At 40.9% G+C, this 18237-nt stretch overlaps 1 protein-coding gene across 1 annotated transcript in view; it reads left to right on the top strand.

The window, feature by feature from the left end:
• Smap2 (small ArfGAP2) overlaps positions 1 to 18237 on the top strand; it is a 45746-nt gene that overhangs the window by 20305 nt on the left and 7204 nt on the right. Inside the window, exons 2-7 of the mRNA XM_090335156.1 lie at positions 10318 to 10451; positions 11882 to 11967; positions 13505 to 13583; positions 15230 to 15316; positions 15890 to 15971; positions 17236 to 17342. Of these exons, the coding sequence (XP_090191282.1) occupies positions 10318 to 10451; positions 11882 to 11967; positions 13505 to 13583; positions 15230 to 15316; positions 15890 to 15971; positions 17236 to 17342 (575 nt within the window). The remainder of the gene's footprint in view (positions 1 to 10317; positions 10452 to 11881; positions 11968 to 13504; positions 13584 to 15229; positions 15317 to 15889; positions 15972 to 17235; positions 17343 to 18237) is intronic.

Genomic DNA, 18237 nt, shown 5'->3' with positions numbered 1-18237 from the left:
TTTTAAGACAATACTGCTGTTTCTGTGCATGCTTTATAGTGATCATAGAATGGAGACATGTAAGGATGGAACTTTAGGTTTGTTCTTAAACCAAATACCAGCTCACACCAGCTCAGCGGTAGAGCACTTGCCTCATAGCAGGATTCTGGATTTGATCCCCAGTATTGCAAAACAAAAACAAGTCCTGCTACTCATTTACTTTGACTTCCAAATTTTGTTCCATTTCATGACAGGCTAAGTCAAAGAGACTTGATCTACCTCTATTTAAAATTTTGCTGATGTTTATTCTTCTTCATGTATATATCACATTTAAATTAATTTTCAGTGCCAGTTCTAGACTCACCAACTGAAATTGATCCAGTATTTTTGGTTTATGAACAACTTGACAGCTCCAAAAGTTATTTCATTTTTCATTTTCAAGCCATGGAATGTCAATAAGAAAGTGTGAGGGTTGCCGGGGGTGGTGGCTTACACCTATAACCATAGCTACTTAGGCTGCTGAGATCTGAGGATTGCAGTTAAAAGCCAGCCTGGGTGCTAAATGGCACTAAAGAACATGAGACTCTTTGTCATAATCAGTAGAAACCTTGGGCTCTCCTAGCAGAGATTTACAATAGAACAAAACCTAGATACATAACCTCTAGTATATAGAAACAAAAGCTATATAATGAGTGATTGTTGTCCTTAATGTACTATGTTATCTCTCATCTCTTTTGCTGTCCCTTGGTTATCTCATATTGTTACAGTATTTCACCTTGTTATCTGATATATTGTATATATGCATTTTTGGTTATTTGAAATCGGATAGGGAAGGGGGGAAAACAAGATGAGGGGTGAGGGTGGGGGAAGGGAAATGGAGACCAAGACATGAGAAAGGGTATCACTGTTTGTGAAGTTATGCACCTTCTATCTGGTGAATATAATGTAACCCTTCTATTAATTACAATTATAATAAAATATATGAAAAAAAAAAGCATGAGGCTCTTACCTCCAATTAACCACTAGAAAACGGGAAATGGAGGCTGTGGCTCCTGTGGTAGAGTGGTATAGCCTTGACCTGAAGAGCTCAGAGACAACACCCCCGGCCCTGGGGTAGGGAGGTACCCTTCAGCTGAAAATCTCTGGGACCTTACCCAGGCCCAGAGTTCAAGCCCCAGACCCACAAAAAAAAAAAAAAAAAAAAGAGAAAAGAAAGCAAGTGTGATAGTTAATATTGATTGTCAAGTTGATTAGAAAATCTAAGATTAGAAAAGCAGGGCCAGCAAAAAAATGAGAAAGGGGTATCAAGGTTTGAGAAGTAATGTACCCATTACCTGACAGATGTAACTATAATCCCGCTATGCATTATCCCAACAATAAAATATAATAAAATTTTTTTTTAAAGAAGAACGAAAAGCAGGGCCAGGTTGGTAGCTCATGCCTATAATCCTAGCTACTCAGGAAACCGAGTTCAAAGCCAGTCTAGGCACAAAAGTCTGTGAGACTTTTAACCACCAATTAACACCAGAAAACTGGAAGTGACACTGTGGCTTAAAGTGGTAGAGCACTATTCTTGAGCTGAAGAGCTCAGGGACAGCGCCCAGACCTAGAGTTGAAATCCCACAACCACCATCACCAACAAAAAAAAAAGTTTAAAAAAAAAAAAAGAGCTGGGGGGAGGAGGGAACAGGACTGTGGCCAAATGGTAGAGTGATTGCCTAGCATGCATAAAGTCCTGTGTTCGATTCCTTAGTATCATCCACACAGAAAAAGCCAGAAGTGGTACTGTGGCTCAAGTGATAGAATACTAGCCTTCGGCATAGAGAGGCTCAGGGATAAAACTCAGGCCCTGAGTTCAAGCCCCAGCTCCAGGACCGGCCAAAAAAAGAAAAGAAAAGAAAAGAAAAGTAACAGAAAAGCATGCCTCTGTAATAAAAGGCACATCTGGGTATTCCCTTATAGACTGAGAAGGCAGACAGTCCTGAATGTGAGTGGCACTATTATATAGACTGGGGCGTAGGTAGAATAAAAGAGAAAGGAAGAGGCAGGCCACAAGCAAAAGGCATTCTACTTCCTGGCCACCACGATGTAGCTGCCCACTTGGTCATGCCCTCCCTGTCATGATAGACTGAAACTTCTGGAATTGAGTGAAGATAATTCTTGCCTTCCTTGTTTGGCTCAGCAAGTTTTCACAGTGACTAACTTGAGAAGGGATATGCAAAATTTCACTTCTAGAACTGTAGTAGTAGAAAGGCCCTTGAGGTCTGTTGTCCACTGGGTTAATCTGTGATCATCACTTCTCTACCATTGCTGAGAGCTGATTACCTAGCCAGCCTCTGCTCCTACAGTGATTTTACTAGTTCTGGATATGCTGCATTTGTTTTCACACACCTAATTGTTAGAGAATTCTTCCCCAGAGTGTGCCAGGATCTGCTTCTACTCATTGTTTGGCTTCTGAAGCCTTGTCCCAGAATGAGCTTATCCCATTTAGTTAGCCTTTGGGGTGTTTGAAAACTACTACTGCCATTTTACAAAACAGGAAAAACATACTTTTGTGTTGCTCATTGATGAGTTCCTTTAATGAGCATTTATTATGTATATTTTTTTTGCTTGCTTGTGCTAAGTGTTTGGGATAAATGAAGAGAGGTGTGGTTCTTGCTTTCTAGAGAAAGTGATGCATCTAGTGCAGGGGTGGGGAACTTTTTTTCTGATGGTGCTGTTTGGGCCATCTAGAATCTTTATTTTTATTTGTTTATTTATTTATTATTTATATATTTTGTGGTTGTGGGATTTGGTTTCTAGGTCTGGGCACTGCTCCTGAGCTCTTCAGCTCAAGGCTATCACCCTACCCCAAGGCCTGGGCACTGTCCCTGAGCTCTTTAGCTCAAGGTACTGCTCTATCCCTTGAACCAAGCCCCACTTCCTGTTTTCTAGAGGTTAATTGGAGATAAGAGTCTCAGATCCTTTTGTGCCTGGACTAGCTTTGAACCTTGATCCTCAGATTTCAGCCTTCTGAGTAGCTAGGATTACAGGTGTGAGCCACTGCGCCTGGCTGATTCTAAGATCTTAGGATAGTTAAGATGACAAGGGTGTGCCACTGGCACCTGGCCATGCAGATTTATTAATGCAGACATACAGTCCAAGAGCAGCCAAGGAAAACTGATGGGAGAACCATATGTGCCAGTCCTGTCATGTACCAAATGATTTGGGCCAGAGGGTCCCACCCCTTGTCTAGGGTAAGAGTCCTGTAAATTACTAACTTTAGTAAGTTATTAAGTATTAGAAGAGCAAAGTATACAATTATTATTAGCTGTAGAGATGGTCAAGATTTGTTACATGGGAGGTCTCATAAAAGAGGCCACAGGAACTGAATTTTGAAATTTGTTGAGCAAGGAAGGAAGGAGAACACTACTCGAGGGAGAAAGGACAGTATAAGGAAAGTGCTATATGTGAGTGTGTGACATATCACAGAATGAAGCTTACTCAGCTGGTGAAGGTGCAGGCCATTGATAGGCTTTATGTATCCTGTTCAGGACCTTCTGATTAGAGTATCTTTACTGTTAGGGGTGGGAGAGAACTTCCCTAGAGTGTATGAGGTTATGGATTTGATCCCCAGCACTGCAGGGGATAAATGTATATACATTTATCATTTATATCATTGTTACTTAAACACTAATACAAGCTCATAGTACCAGGCCTTGAACTCCTAGGCTTCACACTTGCTCAGCATTTTTTTCCTCTCTTGAATGGTACTCTACCACTTCCATATCCTTATCTTTTATAGACAGACTGAAGTGTATATACAAGTGAAAGGGGTCATATTTGGGGCTTGCATCTTTATAATGTAAGGTTTGTTGGTGACAGAAAGTGAGTAGGAATATGAGTGGAATGAGATGGGTGATGAGTTAAAGCTGGCAATTAATTATTTTGTGCTCTTCCATATTTGAAATTCTCCATGTTAAATGTAAAAAAGCAAATAAAAAATAGATGTGTTGTATTACAGATTAAGGAGGACAGAAAGGCCTTTTTTTTCCCCCCTCTTGTTCTGGGGCTTGGACTCAGGTCTAAGCTCTATCCCTGGCCTTTCTGTGCTTAAGGCTAGTGCTCTACCACTTGAGCCACAGCACCACTTCTGGCCTTTTCTGTTCATGTGGTAATGAGGAATCAAACCCAAGGCTTAATGCATGCTAAGTAAACTCTCTACCACTAAGCCACATTCTCAGCCATCTTTTTTTTTTAATGGTACATACATAGGGCCTCACACATTCTAGGCAGGCACTCTGCTACTGAGCTATATCTTTAGACCTAGGAAAGGCTTATTTGAGGAACAAACATTTCAGCTGAACACCTCGTGATGCATAGAAGTTGGCCTGGCTGCCAAGTGGTGATTGTGGTTGGGGAAAGAGCTTTTTAGACAGTGGAACACGTGTGCAAATGCCTAAACTAGAAAGAATTAGTTGGTATCCTTTAGGAACTGAAAGAACTCTGGCCTCTTAGGAATTGAGACTGGGAACATGGGCATGTGCTAAACATACAACACTGTGGAGACAGATTTATAGTCTTATAGTAAGACGAGATAGTCTTACAGATTTTTTTTTCTTTAATCCAACAGTCATAGAAAGAAGCCTGCTGTAGAAGAGTGGCAAGGTGGGTTTTCTTTTTGAAAAGCTCAAGATAGCTTTTTTATGAAGAGAAGATTTGGTTTCAGTTTTGGGGAGAAGAGAATGCAAAAGTACAGAGCCATTAGGCAATTACGTCTCCAAATTTAGAGAACAGTAGTACAGTATAGACCAAGAGAAGGGCTATTGGTTTGGCAAATATTGTGGTCAAGGTGATGTGGGGGTTGAATCAAGAGAGGTTTCAAAGATGAATACATTCCTTGTCAGTTTTACAGATCTGTCATGTTAGATCCGACAAAAAATGAGATATTACATTGTGAGTATTTTGAGCTGGGCACAAGTGGCTCATACATGTAATCCTAGCTACTTGGGAGGCTGAGATAGGAGGGTTGTGATCAAAGCCAGTTCAGACAGGAGTCTATGAGATCCTTAATTCTAGTTAGCCACCAGAAAGCTTAAAGTAGAAGTGGTATGGCTCAAGTATTAGAGTGCCAGCTTTGAGCAAAAAAAAAAAGCTAAGGGACAGCATCCATGCAGGCCCCAAGACACAGCACCAGGAAAAAGTTTGATGCAGTTGAATGGTGGGATATAACTGATGGATAGAGAAGAATGGGAAATTATGTCATAAAATTTAGAGAGATCGAGAGCTCAGTTTGAAATACACTGTTTAGGAAATTTGTAACAATTTTACATTCTTACCTCTGTGTGTGAGACTACACAGAAGGTTTATAGTACACTTTTCTTGAAATAAAAAAAACTCATCTTGTCTCATCCTTTTATATCCTTAGTACTTGAGACTTAATGTACTCAATAAGTAGTACCAAGAGAATAAATACTTACAGGTGAGAAGCTAGACCATTTAGGGAAAAACGTAGATTCTAGAAGTTTCTGGGTACATTCAACAGGCTTTGGAGGTAAGATGAAGAGATTTGTCTTTCCCCTGTCTTACCCGAACTATTGAGAAACATTCCAAGAGATCCAAGTCAAGATATGATTAGCCATCAGTTTATTCATTTATTCCAGACATTTGTCTGGAATTCCACACATTAGAGACTAGTCAACAGTAATTATCACATTAAAGTTGTCTGTAATTCTCTTCTTTAGAGCCCCACAAGCGCTGCCAACTCGGTGATAAGAATAGTTTTAGCAGCAAGGGAAATTTATAGCAGGGCGGCAGTAGTTACTCAGTATATAGATGTGTCCAGTAGTTGAGTATGAATTGAATATCACTTATCTATTTTCCATTTTACAAATGGAGACACAAGTCCTTGAGAGACTTGTTAAAATGCATGTAATTCATCCATGTAACCCGGGGTTTTGCCATACTAGACTGGTACTTTCTACTGTGGTTTCTCGATGGATCAGCCAGATCCAGGTACTTTCCTCATTTTCTTGGGTTCTTTGTATAGAGTTGACTGTATGTGACTTCTGGTATGCACAGTACTTCCTCAGCCTGTCCTCTAGCTCCTGTTCAGTATGCTCATACTACTGTGATCTGTTTTTAGTGTTGTGCTATCACCATCAGTTTATGACATTTGTCTGTCCCCTTTGTTTTCAAAATTGTTCACAATATTGCCTATCAGCCTTTTTCTCCATTTTCAACTTTAAGACAATGTTTTTCTCATTTTTTCCTTAGTTTTAATGGCCAATGAGCTGTAAGCCCCTGGTTTATCTTTGCAAGTATGCCAGCCATCTTAGGCTTACCTTGGGGCAGTGATACCAATGCTGGGGATTGGAGCACCTACCTGGGCCATGCAGGTCTCTTCCTGGGGGTGTTAGACACCAATACAGGTAGTACATAGCAAAAAAAAGTACTAACAGGTAAGGGGTTATTGTATTGTCAAAGAACATTTTGAGGGAAATAAAGGCAATTACTTAAAATTACACACACACACACACACACACACACACGCACACGCACACACACACACCAGCCTCTTTGTGCTCAAGGCTAGTGCTCTATCACTTAAGCCACAGCGTCACTTCTGGCTTTTTCTGAGTAATACAGTATTTTCTACAAGATTGAAATGAGGCCTAGTTTACTATACTATGTTACTATACATTTATAACATTTATGTTACTACACATTTATAACATTTATAACTATACCTTAAAATATTTTTAAAAATATGAGCTGGGTTCTGGGGCTTATGACTGTAACTACAGTTGTTCAGGAGATTGAGACTGAGAATTATGGTTCAAAGCCAACCCAGACGAGAATGTCCATGAGATTCTTATCTCCAGTTAACCACCAGAAAAGTAGAGCTGCAGGTCAAGTGATAGAGCACTAACTGAGCAGTGCCCAGGATAATATTTTAAGCCCCAGTACTTGCCTACCCCCCAGCAAAACAAAACTGAAGAAGAAACTGGATCCAAGGTAAAAATTTTTTTTTTGGTCTTTTATAGTTTTTTTGCCAGAGCTGGGACCCAAACCCAGGGCCCTGTGCTTGCCAGGCAAGGGCGCTTCCGCTGAGCCAAGCCCCTACCCCAGTAAAATTTTTTTTAATGTGGGTCATGGGGCTTGAACTCAGCTTGGGTGCTGTCCCTGAGCTCTTCAGCTCAAGGCTACCACCCTACCTCTGGGCCTGGGCCTGGGCCTTGTCCCTGAGCTTTTCAGCTTAAGGCTACTGCTACGCTTGAGCCAAGCCCTACTTCCCTTTTCTGAAGGTTAATTGGAGATAAGAGTCTCAGGTCCTTTTGTGCCCTGGCTGGCTTTGAACCTTGAACCTCAGATCATAGCCTCCTGAGTAGCTAGAATTACAGGTATGAGCCACCTCGCCCAGCCAAGGTAAATTTTTCTGATAGTCAGTTTTGCTTTTGCCATTTGAATTCATATTCCCTTCTAAAAAGCAGCATTCTATAGTTGGATTTTACCTGTGAGTGAGTTATATTGCCTTTTTTGTTTGTTTTTGTTCAGGTTCTTTCTGTTGCATTTGTATAATGCCCAGCCATCACAAAGAAATGTGAATCTTTGTGTGCTTCTTAGTTTTATGGAAATTAGCGTAGGGGTCTGAAGGGATTAAAGATCTTTTTTTTTCTTCCGGGTTGTGGGGCTTGAACTCTGGGCCTGGACACTGTCCCTGAGCTCTTCAGCTCAAAGCTACCACCCTACTTCTGTGCCTGGGCGTTGTCCTTGGGCTATTCAGTGCTGGGCTACCACCCTACCCCTTGAGTCACAGCACCATTTCTGGTTTTCTAGTGGTTAATTGGAGATCAGAGTCTCATAGACTTTAGTGCCTGTGCTGGCTTTGAACTAAGATCCTCAGATCTAAGCCTCTTGAGTAGCTAGGGTTATAGATATTACCCCTCCCCCTTAAAGATCTTTTTAGAAGAAAAATCTGAGCCTACCAAGACAATAGCAATGAGATATTGTGATAACATCTCAAGCAGAAACCACCACCTGGTGGTGGTAAGAAGGATTTAACTCTTCTGTGTTTTGCCATTGTAAATGAGCATTCGTTTTGGTCAAAAAATTATATGCTTAGAACGATTGTGGATTTAGATTTCCAACAATAATTTTTTCCACAGAATTTCTAGCATTACTTCATTAAAAATTCTGTCAACTTGATTCCTCGGTACCATATATACATAGAAAAAAGCCGGAAGTGGTGCTGAGGTTCAAGTGGTAGATCTCTAGCCTTGAGAAAGCCTAAGAACAGTCCTCAGGCTCTGAGCTCAAGCCCAGGACTGGCCACCCTGTCCTCTCCCCCCAAAAAATCTGTCCAAATCCATAGGCTAGGAGATGGGCTATAGCTTAAAATGGTAGAACACTAGCCTTGAGCACAAAAGCTCAGGAATGGAGACTAGGTCCTGAGTTTAGGCCCCAGGACTAGCACAAGAGGACAAAAAGAATCCACAGGCTAACCAGGCATTAGTGGCTGATGCCTGTAATTCTAGCTATTTAGAAGGCTGAGGCCAGGAAAGTCATAATTCAAGGCCAGCAGAGACAGGAAAGCTTACAAAACCACCTTCTTAGCCAATAGCTAGGTATAGTGGCTTGTGCCTGTCATTTAGCTTCAAATATCCAGACCAGCCCAGGCAGTCCTTAAGACCCATCTCAATGGAAGAAGCCAGGCATGATGGCATATACCTCTCATTCCAGTTACAGAGGGAAGCATAAAATAAGATCACTCTCCATACACCACAAGCCCTGGCAGGAAGCAAGACATTACCTCAAAAATAGCTAACGTGTAAAATGCCAAACATGGCTTGGTAGTACAGTACCTACCAAGTGAGTGTGAGGTGCTGTGTCTAAACTTAATGCAGTATTGCCAGAAATAAAAAGCAAACACATCCGTAAACTACTGATCAAGCTATACTATATATGTGGAAATTTCACACAGTTACTTCCCTAGTTAATTAATATGTGCTAACAAAAATATTCAAACTTCTACACACTAATCAAACAATCGTATGTGTCTGGTAGGGCTGAAGTGTTACTCAAAAGTCATGAAATGTATTCCTATTTATCTTGGTAGAAAATCAATTAGTGTCTTTTCATCTCTGTATTTCAGCTTCAAATTCTGGTGTTATGCTTATTTTATGCTGTAAATTTCTGTGAGATGATGGAGGAAATACTTTAGATTTTTTTAGTCTTTGTCAGGTATCATGTAAAAAATAGGTCACTTCTATATAAAAATTGTAAAGAGGAGTTTGAGAATTTTCCAGTATCTTTATTACAGTGAGAAAAGTTGGCAGGGGATAGGGAAATTCTGTAACAGTTTATTAAAATTCATGCCTGACATTTCTGTTTCAATAAAGATCCAAATAATTGGATTATTTGGCAATTTTGAATCTAGATAATTCTGTGGTTGGATAAAATAGGGACTTGAGTCCTAGGAGAGAGGATCCCATTAAGTTAATGTGGCTGCATATTTTATAGGTTTGAAGGGGAGGAGAGGATAAACAGTTTTCAATTTCAGGTTGAGCCTTGAGCTGGCCTGCCATGTCTATATCTTTTTTTCCTAGTGAAAAAATGAATCCAGGCTTAGTACCTTAAAAGTCTCTTGAAGGAGGGCTGTTGATATCAGATGTAGGGCTAAGTAGAATTCCACCTGGCTTTGCACTCTTCTCATAGACTCATCCCTCCCCCCCTCTTCCTCTCTCTCTCTCTCTCTCTCTCTCTCTCTCTCTTTCCCTCCTTCCCTCCCTCCCAATCCTGGGGCTTGAACTCAGGGCCTGCGCACTATCCTTGGGCTTTTTCAAGGCTAGCACTCTGCCACTTGAGCCACAGCACCACTTCTTTGTGTATGTGGTACTGATGAATCTAACCCAGGGCTTTGTGCATGCTTGGCAGATACTCTACCACTAGGCCACGTTCCTGGCCTACAAGTAGTATTGCATTATCGTATTTACATTTTGACATTCACCAGAACTATTCTATGCACTAATACCCACATATTATTAAATGTCCAGAATTGGCAAATCCATAGAAAATGGAGATAAGTTGTTGCCAAGGTTGGATGGTAAGATGAGGAGTACCTATTAATACGTTTAGGATTTCTTTTGGGTGATAAAGTTCTGAAATTATATTGCTTATTGCACAACTATGTGAATAATCCAAAAGTCCCATGTGTATACTTAAAAACAATAAAGGCTGATTGTAAATATTCTTTCACTTTAGTCCTAGCAGATCATTCTGCTTTATAATCTAAATGTTGTAGTTGGGCCTTTGCCTATTGTAACTTGTACTTGATTATCCTGTTCCTGACCTTCACAGGGCCACGATGGGCCTCCTGGAACATCGGTGTGTTTATCTGCATTCGATGTGCTGGAATCCACAGGAATCTGGGGGTGCACATATCCAGGGTAAAATCAGTGAACCTCGACCAGTGGACTCAAGAACAGATTCAGGTACTTACACCGAGAGCTTGCTACTCCTAGATAGCCATATAAAAGTAATTTTTTTCTTTCTTTTTTTTTTTTTTTTTGGTTGGTTGTGGGGATTGAACTCTGGGCCTGCATATTGTCCCTGAGGTCTTCAGATCAAGGCTATTGCCCTACCCCTTGAGCCATAGCGCCACTTCCAGTTTTCTAGTGGTTAATTGGAGACTTTAGTGCCCGGGTGCTCATGCTAGCTTTTGAACTAAGATCTCAGATCTCAGCCTCCTGAGTAGCTAAGGTTACTGGCGTGAGCTACATGCCTGGCACTGTAAAAGTAATTTCTAACAAAATTGACTGCAGTCAGTGTGGATGTGAAAATAAAGTTCTTATACCTTAATAGAGAAATTTTTATCCTTCTAGTTAAAATACAAGTTATTTTACCTATATCTTCTTCCTTCCTTCCTTCCTTTCTTTCTTTCCTTCCTTCCTTCCTTCCTTCCTTCCTTCCTTCCTTTTTTTTTTTTTGCCAGTCCTGGGGCTTGACCTCAGGGCTTGAGCATTGTCCTTGCTGTTTTTCCTCAAGGCTAGCACTCTGCTACTTGAGCCACAGCACCACTCTGGCTTTTCTATATACGTAGTACCAAGGAATTGAACCCAAGTCTTTGTGCATACTAGGCAAGCACTCTGCCACTAGGCCAAACTCCCAGCCCTCTACATCTTATTTCTTTCAAAATACAAATAACTGGGTGCTGGTGGCTCATGCCTGGAGTCCTAGCTACTTGGGATGCTGAGATCTGTGGACCATAGCTTGAAGCTAACCCAGGCAAGAGACACCTTTATTCCCAATTAGCTACCAAAAAGCCAGAAATGGTGCTGTGACTTAAGTGGTAGAGTGCCAGCCTTGAGCAGAAGCTCAGGGACAGTTCCCTGGCTCTTAGTTCAAGCCCCAGGACTGGCAAAAAAAAGTTCTTGGAATTGGGTGTGGTAGTGCATACTTGTAATCCCAGGACTCAGAGGACACAGCTAGGAGAATTACAGGGTTGAGGCACAACTGGATAAAAGGTTGTATTTTAGATGCCTAATGGGAAGCATACCGTTGTTGGTAAGAGAACTGAACAGATAATAGTAAAAATTTAGACAAACACCCATTAATACCTGCTAGATATACATTTTGACTGGTAGCTATGTATCTTGGATTTTCAAGTGAAATGTTAAATGATTACTGAGCTAAATGTACTGTGGCTGGCAAACCTTTTCTTAAAAGGAACTCGTGGAAAGGGAAAAGTTCGCTGTGGGGGCATGATGGGGAATTCCTAGTAGGGTAGAAAGAATTGTGTGTTAGAAACCAACATGCGTAAGTTTAAAGACTGGTTCTTTTTACTTTGCAGTGGGAGAATTGGATAAGAAATTTTTCTTCTTTAATTTGACAGTCCATGTTTCTACATTGTCTTTGCTTGCAGTGCATGCAAGAGATGGGGAATGGAAAGGCAAACCGACTTTATGAAGCCTATCTTCCTGAGACCTTTCGACGACCTCAGATAGACCCGTATCTTTCTGGAACAATTTAGAAGGCTGAGTAGTATTTTGCTGTTTGGTGATAGCCAGACAAGATTCAGACCTGTGGTCTGCCTGGGCCACTTTATGTGGATTAGTGAAAGGCTTGAGTTCTCTTCTCTCCTGCAACCAAAACAGATGAAGCACATGTATACTTGATGTTGGAATTGCCAGAGATCAGGAAGATTGAGAAATTAGGACCAGAGTGATTTTACTGTGAGTTTTTTCCACGGAATGGGAAAATTTAGATCTCTGAAACTATTATTTGATTTAAAAATAGTTTTCTTTTTTTGTTGGTTGTGGGGCTTGAACTTTGGGCCTGGGCACTGCCCCTGAGCTCTTTAGCTCAAGGCTACAACCCTACCCCTTGAGCCACAGTGCCACTTCCAGTTTTCTGGTGGTTAATTGGAGATAAGAATCTCACGGACTTTAGTCCCTGGGCTGGCTTTGAACTAAGTTCCTCAGATCTCAGCCTCCTGAGTAGCAAGGATCACAGGCATGAGCCACCATGCCCGGCTTAAAAATAGTTTTCTATACTCGATTGAACCCTAGCAATTAGCAAAACTACCTTTTTGGGGGAGTCATTTGTGGGCCTTGAACTCAGGACCTGGGCACTATTCCTGAGCTTCTTTTTGCTCAAAGCTAATACTCTGTCACTTTGAGCCACAGCACCACTTCTCATTTTCTGGTGGTTTTGAAGATAAGAGTCCAACAGACTTATCCTGTCTGGGCCGACTTTGAACTAAAATCTTGAGATTTCAGTCTCCTGAGCAGCTAGGATCATGCTAGTCTTGAGCCTGGCTTGCCATTCATTTTTATTGCCTTTTTATGTCTTATGTAAAAGAATTAACTGTTGTTGGGCTGAGGAATGTGGCTCAAGTGGTAGAGCATTTATCCAAAGGAGGCAGGGGAGAATTAACAATTGTTGATCAGCTTATCAGTAAGGTTCTTCCTCTGGTCCCTTAACAGAAAATAGAACTTAAACACAAATCAAACTTCATCTTATTTCTCAAGGTATGTTTTGTAGGACTACCATGTTGAGTTTGCCTTTTGGTGAGTTCAGGTAGAACCTGAAAAATGAAGGTGTAGGGTTCCATAGAAATGCTACTGATTAGAATCTGGCAATAGAAGAGAAGTGTTTATGTTTTTTTTTAATATTATTATCTTTTAAGTAGTTGTCCAGAACTTATGTTTTAGATGGTTATTTAAGTTGTCTTTGTTTGAGGTCCGATGATCAAAGGGCTTTAAACAGATCATTGTCTACTTTCCTTATATTCTAGAATGGCCGCAAACACTTCTGATGTCAGCTTGATGGCTGTCATCACTCTAAAGGGAAATAAGGATATCATGATTTCTTGTGGTAACCTTGAAGGAAACATTTCAAGATTTTGGCCAAGTAAAGTACGCATGAAGAGACAGGAGTCATGTTGGGAAGGAGGAGAGCAATGCTCCCTGGCTACAAGCTGACCTTGTATGTTCTTACTCTTAGAGAGACTTATTTGATTCATCCTTAATAAGCTTTTTTGCAGAGCTGTTGAGGGGTTTATTCGAGATAAATATGAGAAGAAGAAATACATGGACCGAAGTTTGGACATCAATGCCTTTAGGGTTGGTTGTAAATCTTTCAAATATTCTTTTTTCCTTTTTTTTTTTTGTGTGTGTGTGTGTATGTGTGTGTGAGAGTGGTAGGGAACTTGAACTCAAGGCTGTCCCTGAGTTCTTTTAGCTGAAGGCTAGCACTCTACCACTTTGAGCCACAGCTCCATCTCTGGTTGTCTCGTGATCAATCAGAGATAAAAGTTGCATGGACTTTTCCTGCCAGAGGTTGACTTTGAACTACAGATTCTCACATCTCAGTCTCCTGAGAAGCTAAGATTATAGGCATGAGGCACCTGCATCCATCTAATCTTTCTAATCTTATTCATAATAAATAATTGGCTTAGTATTCAGATCAGGTAAGAATTTGAAGAATCTAATCCTAGCTACTCAGAAAGCTGAGATATGAGGAAAACAGTTCAAAACCAGCCTGAACAGAAAAGTCCCCACAAGATTCTTATCTTTAGTTAGCCACTCCAGAACTGGAAGTGGTTCTGTGGCTCAAAGTGGTAGAACACTAACCTTGAGCTACCTATATTGTAGCCATGGAAGTATAGGGAGTATGGAATACTCTGGTCCTCACAGGTATCCATCCATTTGTCCATCCTCTATTCTAATTACTTCCTTTAATAGATGATATTAAATCACTAAGTTTGCATAGAGCTCTCTAAGCTTTTTCAGGTAATTAAAAGTTAAGCTCCTTGATAGAATTAACTCCAGATTGATCTTTGTAAAAGTAGCATTAACTGGTAGTGCGTTTCAACATACAGGCAAGTGAATACAACTATTATTTATATTTAGGGGGAAATAATGGCCTTTTAAATTAGTATGAAGGATTCTTACTTTACAGTCATCTTTAAAAAAAGATTTGTCAGTTATAGAACTGCCCCAATAAAGAATAAACTCAGCCGGGTATGGTAACTCATTCCTGTGATCCTTGCTACTCAGAGGCTGAGACCTGAGGATCACAGTTCAGAGTCAGCCCAGGCACTAAAGAACATGAGACTCTCATCTCCCATTAACCACTGTGGCTCAAGGAGTAGGGTGGTAGCCTTGAGCTGAAGAACTCAGGGACAGCGCCCAGGCCCAGAGTTCAAGCCCTGTGACTGACCAAAAAATGAATTAACCCATTGTACAGCTACTGTGTGGCAAACACATTTCCTTCTATTTTTAGAAAACAATAGTGTGTCTGCCTTACTCTGTTCTTTGTGACTGAACTATAAAATCTGATGAGATCAGAAAAGAGTCTCTGAGGTAATCCAGATGGTAGGAGCAGGGGAGACTTGCTGTGTGTTCATAGTTGGTTACTGGAGTGCTCAAGGCTTAGCATTCTACTACTTGAGCCACAGCATCACTTCTGGCTTTTTCTGTGTATGTGGTTCCAGGGAATTGAACCCAGGGCTTCCTGCATGCTAGGCATGCATGCTACCACTAGGCCATGCCCTCGGCCCCCCTCACACCATTTTCTAACATAGAAGTGGTCAGCTCCCATTCTCCCAACACACACTCCCCAGTTTGTCATACTCCTGCACCCGAATCATTTGAGATATCCTTTTTAGATATCTGAAGAATAGTAACTCATTGAACTATTAAGATGCCTCTGCCAATACTAATCATATTAATGTTAAGGCCTTCATTGTCTTACTAAATCATTTTAGAAAGAGAAAGATGACAAGTGGAAAAAAGGGAGTGAAGCAGCTCCAGAGAAAAAAATGGAACCCGTTGTTTTTGAGAAAGTGAAAATGGTAAGTGGGATAGTACTTGCCTGTACGGATGGATGTTTTTATGTGTCAGTTCTAGGGCTTGAACTCAGGGCCTTGTACTCTCAGTTGGCTTTTTCTGCCCAAATCTGGCTCTCTGCCATACCTCCACGTTTGTCTTCTTTTGGGGGTTGGGAGGCCTGGTTAACTGGAGATTTGATTGCCCTCTCTTTTAATTTCAATCCCAAATAGCTAAGCTGATAGATGTGAGCCACCAGAAGGTCGTTAAAAATTTGTTGGAATTTGGCGCTTGACTCTTACATAAATCAGATACCCATTTGCTGCTTCTGTTGGATCCCCCTGATCAGTGGTTTTTCGGGTTTCAGGAAGAGCAGGTACCTCCTGTCTAAATCAGGCACAGACAACAGCTTTTGTTTCTCAACTGCAGCTCTGGTTTAAGTACTCATAATTGCTGGCACTTCCTGAATCTTCTTTTTTTTTTTTTTGGTAACTGTCTTTGAATAACAACAGCCACAAGAATGCCTGTGTGTGAGGGGTGAGGGGAGAGATCACTAAAAATACCTGCTTTATTTTCTATATAATGTATTTGTATCTTAGCCACAGAAAAAAGAAGATCCACAGCTACCTCGGAAAAGTTCCCCAAAATCCACAGCACCTGTCATGGATTTGTTGGGTCTTGGTAAGAATTAGACTTTTCAACATTTTATACATTTGATGACTACTCAGTGACTTAGGAAGGTTGGTAGAGATGGGATTCCAGTGTGTATCTTCTTACTGTCCTTATTCTCATGTTCTTCCTATTATTGTTTAGTATATGAGTAATGGTTTGAAGGAAGTGTTACTGAGACATTTTTTCACAACATAGTACAGTGAATAGTTAAGCCTTTGGAGCCAGAATCACCCCATGTGCTATCTGTGTGATCTTGTATGGTTTACTTAACTTCTCTATATTACTTTTCCTAACTATGTAGTAAGGATGATAACAGTCTCTACTTTGAAAGTGTTGTTGACAGGATTAAGTGATGTAATGCATCTAATAATCGTAATCCTGCTGGCTGCTGGTGGCTCATGCCTATAATTAATCCTAGCTTCTCAGGAGGCTTAGATCTGAGGTTCACAGTTCAAAGCCAGCCTGGGCAGAAAAAGTTCCCGTGAGACTCTTCTCTCCCAATTAACCACTCAAGAACTGGAAGGGGTGCTGTGGCTCAAAGTGGTCGAGTGCTAACTCTGAGCAAAAAAGTTCAGGGATAATGCCCCGGCCCTGAGTTCAAGCCCCATTACAGACAAAAGAAAATGAAATAAAAATCCTAATTCTATTCCTGGCTTACTGAGTTCTCAATAAACATTAGCATTTTCACTAGAAAGCACCTTTGAGCCTTTTGCCACTTCCATGTACTCTTATTTTTCTGCCCTTATCCCTTAATTTTTCATGTGATCAGTTCTGAATGACTTGTTACCTTGTGCTCATCTTCCCTTTGAAATCTTGACTTTGCTGCTTGCAGGAAGCAAGCCAGTTTTCTATCCCTCTCATCAATGGCAGCTACACTTCAGTCCACTGTTGCTGGTTTAGATTATTGGCTATTTAAATGTATTATTTTTTGTACCTTTCATTATTCTGAAGATGAGTCCCAAACATTTTCCCCATCAAATAGCAAGAAGGGAGCCAGCCTAGCCCCAGCTGTGGAGCTGACGTAGCCTTCACGTTTGGATTTCTTCTGCCCTGTGCCTGCCTGCAAGGCTGTGAGCTACCTCAGAGCTCTTTTGGGAATGTGGGGTGAGACTTCTTTTGAGAAGTCTCATCTAAGCTGTGTGAATCCAGAAGACTAGACTTCTAGGCCTCCAGGGGAGTAATGGACCTTGCCTGTCCTCTTTGTTGTTTAGAATAGAAGAAAGGTATGATCTTACAGAACACTGCTGCATTTTATCTTGATCTCTCTTTCTAGATGCTCCTGTGGCCTGCTCCATTACAAATAGTAAGACCAGCAATACCCTAGAGAAGGATTTAGATCTTTTGGCCTCTGTTTCATCCCCTTCTTCAGTTTCCAGAAAGGTGAGTCTACTGTGCTTTTCAGGATTAAAGAACATTCTAGAAAGGATGATAACTTAATCATAGAACTGAGTCATGATGTTTTAGTGGAACTGAACTTGGATTTCCTTGATTCTTTCCTTGATGCTGTATCAACTCTGTTACAGCTTACACTTATTATTTTATACCATTTCGTCTCCTATCCCCAAAGTGTACCTCTTTGACTGGACTTTCATGGAAGTTCATCATATTATAAAAGCTGATACTTTAGGTCAGCTTCTCAGTGTGAGCTCCTGCCATGGTACTGAGGGCATGAAAGACTTGAACTGTCATGGTTATCAAGTGTGTGATGCCTGCAGTGTGCCAGGAACACTGCAAGGTGTTTTTTGTTTGTTTTTGTTTTTGTTTTGTGGGTCATGGGGCTTGAACTCTGGGTCTGGATGCTATTCCTAAGCCCTTCAGCTCAAGGCTACCTACCTATCCCTTGGCCTGGGCATTGTCCCTGAGCTCTTCAGCTCCAAGCTACTGCCCTACCTCTGGAGCCACAGCCCCACTTCCCATTTTCTAGTGATTAATTGTAGCTAAGAGTTTTATATTCTTTTGTGCCCGGGCTGGCTTTGAACCTTGATCCTTAGATATCAGCTTCCTGAGTAGCTAGGATTACAGGCATGAGCCACTGTGCCTGGCTGCTAAGTGGTTTTTTTGTTTGTTTGTTTTTTTGGTGTGTGTGTGTAGTCTTTTGTATGTTTTGTTAATAATTTCAAGCCTTTAGAACCCCTCAAAGTAGATACATTTAGATGAAGAAATGTTTCAGAAAACTTAGGGGACTACCCTGTGGTCATACAACTGGTAAATGACCACACTGGGATCTAAATTTAGTTCTCTGCCGTATCATTTGTGAGTAGTTTCAGTTTTTTCC

This window comes from Megascapheus bottae, chromosome 6, assembly GCF_031878675.1.
Source record: "Megascapheus bottae isolate mThoBot1 chromosome 6, mThoBot2.hap1, whole genome shotgun sequence".
In the NCBI taxonomy this organism is placed as follows: Eukaryota; Metazoa; Chordata; class Mammalia; order Rodentia; family Geomyidae; genus Megascapheus; species Megascapheus bottae.
The sequence above is the reverse complement of the archived record's forward strand: the minus strand, read 5'-3'. Positions and strand labels throughout refer to the sequence as shown.